A 7,465-nucleotide genomic window follows, 5' to 3' on the forward strand; every position below is an offset into this window, starting at 1 on the left:
GATGATAGGGGGCGCCGTTGTACTTTGTATCGTATCTCCATACCATTATATTACTTCTGCTTTTCAGTTTAAGTTCATATAAGGTGCCATCAGCTATTTCAGCATTTTACCTCCCCGACATCATCATGAAATAAATTAATAGTAAGAGAAAATAAAAGTAATTAAACCATTTCTATAAACATTTCTCCATTTGCTGTATTTCATAATGCCTTTATTCCTGAGAAAATTACTTGTTCAGTTCTCTCCATGAGTATGTCGTCATGATGCAAATGTGTGTCGATGTAGTATTTATGTGCAGCCGAGCTGAGAGGAGCAGTCGATTCTCATCAACGCTCACCATGAAGATCCCTCTCTCCTTATTCGTGCTCCTAATCAGCCTGTGTGTCCACTGTGAGTTGTTCTGCTGATTAAAAAAAGTACAGTTTCAATGCTGATATTTTAATTGTCTTTTGCTCATAACCTCTCTCTACTAGGTGTGAATGGCCAGAGTTTGGAGTCTATTCCTAGTCATGCAGTACTGAGTAATCCTGGTGGAACTGTCAGCCTCTCTTGTAAGGCTATAGGATATAATTTTGGAGATTATGGCATGAGCTGGATACGACAGCCTCGTGGAAAGCCCTTACAGTGGATTGGGCACATCAATACTGCAAGTGGAGAAACATTCTACAGTAAAAGTCTTGAAGGAAGAATTGAAAGAACAAAAGATAACAGTAAAGGCATTTCATACTTCAAGTTGTCTGGCCTGACTGTAGAAGACACAGCTGTGTATCACTGTGCCCGAAAACACAGTGACACAAACAGATGACAAGGATGTACAAAAAGTTCAGTTCCTGAATTTGATATACGTCTGTCTTCCTGAATACAGTGGGCAGACAATGTCAAAATATAATCTCGCAATATTATAGTGTAAAGGCAGGGAATAAAATTATAAAAATAAACCCTGAATGCCCAAAGTACTCCTTCACACAAATAGCTTAAGAAAATGTACAGAACATTAATCTACAATTACTACTACAGTGTAGCTAATATGCTACGATGCCTACTGTAGGTTCTGGTACTAGACTATACCACAGTGCTGCTCTAAAATCTGATTGGTCAGAAGTTATTTCATTGTCTATACTGGCAGCTGTGACAGTAGCGCCAGCTGCAAATCATAGGTTTTTATTAATGTGGACATTCTGCAATGTCATTATTTTTACAGTTCTTGCGATCACAACAAAGTAGTCAGGACAGATTATTTTGTGCTTTCCAGTTTTTCAGTGACGTGACGTGCTACCCTTTTTATTTTTAAAGAGGAGGATAGTGATGGAGTGACTATTTATACTACAACAAGAAATAACAGGTACAAACTTATCATTAAATGTAACTATAAACTGAAAAAAGTATAATGTGATATTTACTAAATAAAAAAAATGCAGTAATTCAAGCTGCTGTGGTATGAAGGGAATAAAATACTTTAGGACTTCATCATGAAATGCATGATAAATAAGGAAAAAATTAAGTAACGCAGACATTTTTACATAGAAAAGATATACTGTGTCTCATAGTGCCTTCGTTTCTGACCAAATCCCAGTATTATGATGATCACAGGCCTCTTACCAACAGTATCACTGCCCCCTGTTCTCTTTCCTGATCATGATGTCTTGATGCAAATCCAGAGTGCTATGTGTCCATGCAGTATTTATGTGCAGCTGAGCTGAGTGGAGCAGTTGAGTCTCATCCACACTCACCATGAAAATCCCACTCTCCTTGTTCCTGCTACTAATCAGCCTCAGTGACCTCTCAGCTGAAACCTGTGATTCACTCTTTTATCTGGATGTGTCTGTATTAAAACTTGATTAATGGAAAATTTTACAGCAGGCAATGGCGTAACGAGCCAACACCGGGCCCCAATGCAGGACTGTCAAGGCGGGCCCCCTAAGCAGAGCGTAGTGACAGAATGTCAATATTCAACGACATAGTCTATCATACATATTTTACAGCAGCAAAGAGATCCATCCATCCATCCATCTTCTACCGCTTACTCCTTCTTCAGGGTCACAGGGGAACCTGGAGCGTATCCCAGGGAGCATCGGGCACAAGGCGGGGTACACCCTGGACAGGGTGCCAGTCCATCGCAGGGCACAATAGCAGCAAAGAGATGACTAATCAAACTGGGAGTAGGCAACACAACAAATGAAAAAAAAAAAAAACATTGGTGACGGCGCACCATGACAGATAACACCTTGCTATGGCTGTGCACACATACGGCCCTCGACCTACTAAATACAACCACAACATCTGGTTGAAAAAATTAGAAAGATGCTCACTTACATCATAGCGGCAATTTCAAGGCTTTCCTCTGGGCGAAGTTTTCGATCAAATACTTAAGATCCAGCTGGTGGGCCCGGGCATTCTCACTCGAGAGTATGGTAAGTCCAGAGAGACGGCTCTGTCCCATTGAGCTCCTCAGATAGTTTAACACAAATCAATTTGAGTTTAGAAAAAGAACGCTCGGCAGAAGCCACTGTCACTGGGGCTGTCAGAAAAAAGCATTAAAACAGTGTAGACTTCTCCGAAACTTGCAGTGATGCAACTGTTCTCAATGAGAAGCATCTTCGTTAGCTCTTGGACTGTTTTCATTTTTGAAATATGGTCTTTTAAGCAGGCATGGAAAGACAACAATTGCATTGGAAAATCAGAAGTTATGTCATCTCTGTAAATATCCTCTATGGCATCGCTGTTTAACTCAAATTCAACTAGGTTATGTTTTGCGCATACTACGAATGTTCATAATTACTAGTAATGTCCCGGAATCCCCAGTGCCGATTTTTTTGAAAATCAAAGCAAAATCCATCAATCTTTATTAAAAAACTTCTTGTAATTATAACTATAGTTTGTTTCAATAGCTTTATAAAAATAAATATATATTATAATTGTTTTCTGGTACTGTGTAATATACTCGGGTAATGACGTCAAAGACACACCATCAAGCAGAAGTTTGGTAGACATACATTAATTTTAATCGCTATTCGCCAGGCATTGCTTCGGGGTGTGTGGGTATACTAACGTAAACACATGTCCCGCTTACAGATGATAGGGCCTGTATCTAAGTACTTGTGAACTTCATGGGCCCCTAGGGGGCCCGGGCCCTGATGCATTTGCATTACCTGCTTACTGATTGTTACGCCCTTGTCGGCCGGTGTGAAATGTCAAAGTCTTGAGTCATTACAAACTACAGTGCAGAAGAAACCATCTCTCCTGCAGAAGATCTAGATTTACTTTTGGAAGCTATGACATCCACTGGGTCAGACAACAGGAGAACAAACCACTGGTCTAGATGGAACTTATTTGGTCATAACTAGGCAAAATCTTTTGAAGGGAGAACAGAAATCACCAGAGATAATTCCAACAGCATGGTGTATCTGAAACTCTCTGGTGTGACAGCAGAGGACACAGCTGTGTATTACTGCACACAGGAAACAGAAATAGCAGAAATATGAGGAAACACTGTACAAAAACATTAGTGGTGCTGCTGATTCATTTCAATCAGCTTATATGTTTAGGAAATCAAACGTCTTTTCTATTTAAATTAGGGATCTTTAAATAAAGTTTTTATTTAAATAAAGATTATTTAAATAAAGTTTTTGAGAATATAAACAAGAATATTGTGGTGTAAATTATCACACACACTTAAAGGGAGATAGACAGCGGTATTTTTTTGTAAGTGTTTCAAATCCACAAGGGCCACATTAATTCCTCCATTGACTGCCTCTAAATAGCAAACGCGGTAAATAGAAGAAGTTACATGTGTTGTCCGTACCTGCGTGAAGTTGCCCCCCCCCCCCAACGCAAATCGTCAGCAAAATAGTCTCAATCGTTTGTGCTTCGTTTGTGCTGATAATATTTTCGTTTTTGCTGCTTCCGTTTTTAAAATATTAGGCATTTAATTATGCTGCGGTGACGTCACCAGCCCCCCACACGCAGGTGTTGTACGTCCTTTTGTGTAATTTGTATTTGGTTATGTTACGCCTCGCCGGCAGATGGCACTGCGGCGCGGCTTCTGAGTGTGCGCATGCACGTGACTGAACTGTGTGAAAAGTTTTGGTTCGTTCTCTTCCTGTTCAGGAACTGGTTTATGTTTGAGGGTGTGTCTTTATTTCCCCAGGTGTCTATTCTTTGGTTTAATTATGTTGGTTATTTAAACCCGTCGTGTTGCTGTGCACGTCGCGTAGTGTTATAGCCATGTGCGCAGCGTGCATGTGCGCAGCATGGCGGACGTAGCTTCGCGTTTATTCTCGTGCAATGCCTAGACTGTAGTCTCATGGTTAATAGTTAATCTTATTCAGCATAGACCCTGCTCCCTGTGTTTGGTTTGGTTTGTTTGTTTGTTTGTTAATAAAGGCCTTGCTCTGTGCTTACTTCCTGTTAACCGACTCCTGTTACAGGTTAAACAGTGTAATTAGTATTCCTACTTTTAGTTTCTCTAACATCAAGAAAAAAATGCATAGCCAGAGAAAAATAATGCAGCCATTTCTAAAGCTCTAAATACGTTAAAAAATAAATAAAACTGTGTCCGTCTTATATCTTAAATCCATCTTATAATGGATTTGTCTGAGCCAATTGTTAAATTCATTTTAATTCAACAGACTCTGAAAATACTGGTAGAATAGTAAAGAGCGCTATGGTGCATTGTGTCTCCCAGAAATCTCACTTACAATTCTGCACAATTTCTCATGTGATAATGTGAGACATTGAGCACTGAGGTTTATAGTGGTCTTATAGTAGTCAAATTCCCACAGATGACCAAAGTCTGTGATTATTGAGTGCATATACTACATACACCGAGACTGAAAATAAATCATTGAATGAAGCTTTCATTTTTAGTTTTCTGCCATGGAAAAAATCTGCAGGATGGAGAGCTTTGCTCTTTGCAGTTTTTGGGTAAAAAAGCTGCATTAAAAAAAAAAAATCAACTTTATGGTGGTATCTGTGACTGCTTCATCCCACCACCCTGTCAGTGCTTATTTTCCTGTAACAGTACCCTCGCTGTGTTTTATTCCTTACCTGTTTGTTTATAGCTTCTATACCTGTTTATCTATAGCTTTTTATAAGCTTCTGATTTATTAAAACAAAATCAAAGAGGACTGATCTATATATTTAAAATAGACATCACAATATCACAAATGATTATATATTTAAAATGACAGCTTAGACATGTTGAAGAGATGGGGAGGTTTTCTCATATAAAAGAAGCCATCAAATTTCCTCTAAGATAAGGAGTGTCTCTATGCAAATGTCCTTCCCCGTAATATATTTAAGAGGTGAAGACCAAGAGATTTGACTTATTCTGCGTCAACACACACCATGATCTCTGCATCCCTACTGCTGCTGCTGGCAGCCGTACACTGTAAGTGTTTTTACATTTTACATTTAGTACAGTTTTGGTTATATATAGCTTTTTTTTGTTTTTACAACATTAAAATAACCTTTCTTTAACAGGTGTTCACTGTGTTGAGCTGATCCAGCCCGGATCCACAGTATTAACCCCTGGTCAGTCAATGACTCTGACCTGTAAAGTGTCTGGATATTCATTAACTGATAGCAGCTACTGTACAGGCTGGATACGACAACCTGCAGGAAAAGCTCTGGAGTGGATCGGACATATATGTGGTAGCGGTAACACTTACTACAGTGAGAAACTGAAAAGCAGGTTTCAGGTTTCCAGAGACACATCCAGCAGCACAGTAACATTAACAGGGCAAAACATGCAGACTGAAGATACAGCTGTGTATTACTGTGCTCGTCAACCACAGTGAGACAGATCAACAACATCCCTGTACAAAAACACCTCATACAAAGTCCTTTTAGAACTTTTCCAACCAAGTCTAAATGGTAAACAAACAAATAAATAAATAAATTACCCAAATGACACCTAATAGGTTAAATTAAATCATTTTATGAGTAGTTTGTAGTATAGATTTAAACAGTATGCCATCAAAACCATAATCTCTAATGTTGCTGCATGTTCTACACACAGTCAAAAGTTTTTGACCTACTTGATTTTATGTTTTAGATTTTACCAACATAAAGTTAATTATTTTTCTTTAGCATCCTTACGTGTTTTATTCCTCTTATACCACTGCAGTGTACTCACAATTACAATGTTGTATTGATTAAAGAATGAGACATCATATATTTTATCCATTTATAATCACATTTATTGTTGTGGAACATTCAAAAAATACATTATACATTGTACATTTTACATTATAACAAGGGGCGTCACTAGACCTTTAAAAACAAGCTCCAGTAAAATGTTCCTAATAAATCATTTTCTGATGAGGTAGATTTCAGTAGATACATCTGAAAATAGGCTTTCCTGTTCATTGATTGTTATCATTTACATGATTTGGATTATGTAAAACATGAAGGCTGATTGTAATGGCATCTGAAGCAAAAATATTCTGCACATCTTCTTTGATCATATGCCCTGCACCCTCGCTGTGTTGCTCCTCCCTTTACTTAATACATAATAGGACATTGTAGCTGATGAGAGGTAACCACCAGGCTACACTTATGGCTGTGTTAATGAGTAGTATATGAATTTGTATTTAGTTGAATAATGCCATCCCATTTTCCACATCTAATTTACTTGGCACAGATTTGATTGACAACGTTAACTTGTTAACTACTGAAAGAATGCTTGTTTATCTCTTCTACTTTGGGATTCTGCCACAAACAATGTGATTTAGTCATCATCAGTGAAAGCTTTTTGTACTGATTTTAGATTGTTCAGGTCCAAGAGGTGTGTGTGATTAGTGATGGAGATAAACTCCGCAGGACAGTGCAGTGGCCCTCCAGAAATCTGAATTACCCATCTCTGGTTTATAAGCAAATTTTGGTTTCAGTGGTCTCTTCCAGTATATTGTCTGGTATTTGTGTAAACAAAACTTAATGAATTTATTTTTGGGACTCTGATGTACTAGGATTGGAGAGGGTGGATTTTAAATGCAATGAAAATGTGTTATGGGATTTCAGGTGGCGGGTGGAGACTCCTTCCATAAATGTTAACTAAATATAGCCTTACAGAAAATGTCACAGTGTCAACAATTATCTGCATATTTAAAATCCATTGTGGATTTAAATGGAGCATTGCCAAACAAGCTGTTACAACAGAAACAATACTGCATTTGAATGAGCTGATTAATAAAAAACCTAAAATGAATCAACAAATCAAAATTGAGGATTCAGTGCAGTGGTATGATGTCATTCAACTTTGTGAGTCTTTATTTTACTGAAAACATTAGCTGGTAAAGAAAACTTCTATTTTAATTAAAAACAAACAAAAAAAAACCACATGTTCTTGATGAGAGGAATCTCCTCATCATGATTTAAAAACATTTTAAATATGTTCTCCTCCAATCATCACCAGATATGCAAATACAAGCGTCAGGGTTGGATATCACTCTATTTATGAGATGTG

General features: G+C 38.0%; 1 gene segment (V, D, J or C); it reads left to right on the plus strand.

Annotated features, from left to right (window-relative positions):
• Positions 1-260: 260 nt before the first annotated feature.
• LOC128629463 (immunoglobulin heavy variable 3-23-like) lies at positions 261-920 on the plus strand. The segment is given in 2 exon segments: positions 261-390; positions 474-920. Coding segments are annotated over 2 exon segments (462 nt in total).
• The last annotated feature ends 6,545 nt before the right edge of the window (positions 921-7,465 follow it).

The sequence above is a fragment of the Ictalurus punctatus genome, chromosome 2, assembly GCF_001660625.3.
Source record: "Ictalurus punctatus breed USDA103 chromosome 2, Coco_2.0, whole genome shotgun sequence".
Taxonomy (NCBI): Eukaryota; Metazoa; Chordata; class Actinopteri; order Siluriformes; family Ictaluridae; genus Ictalurus; species Ictalurus punctatus.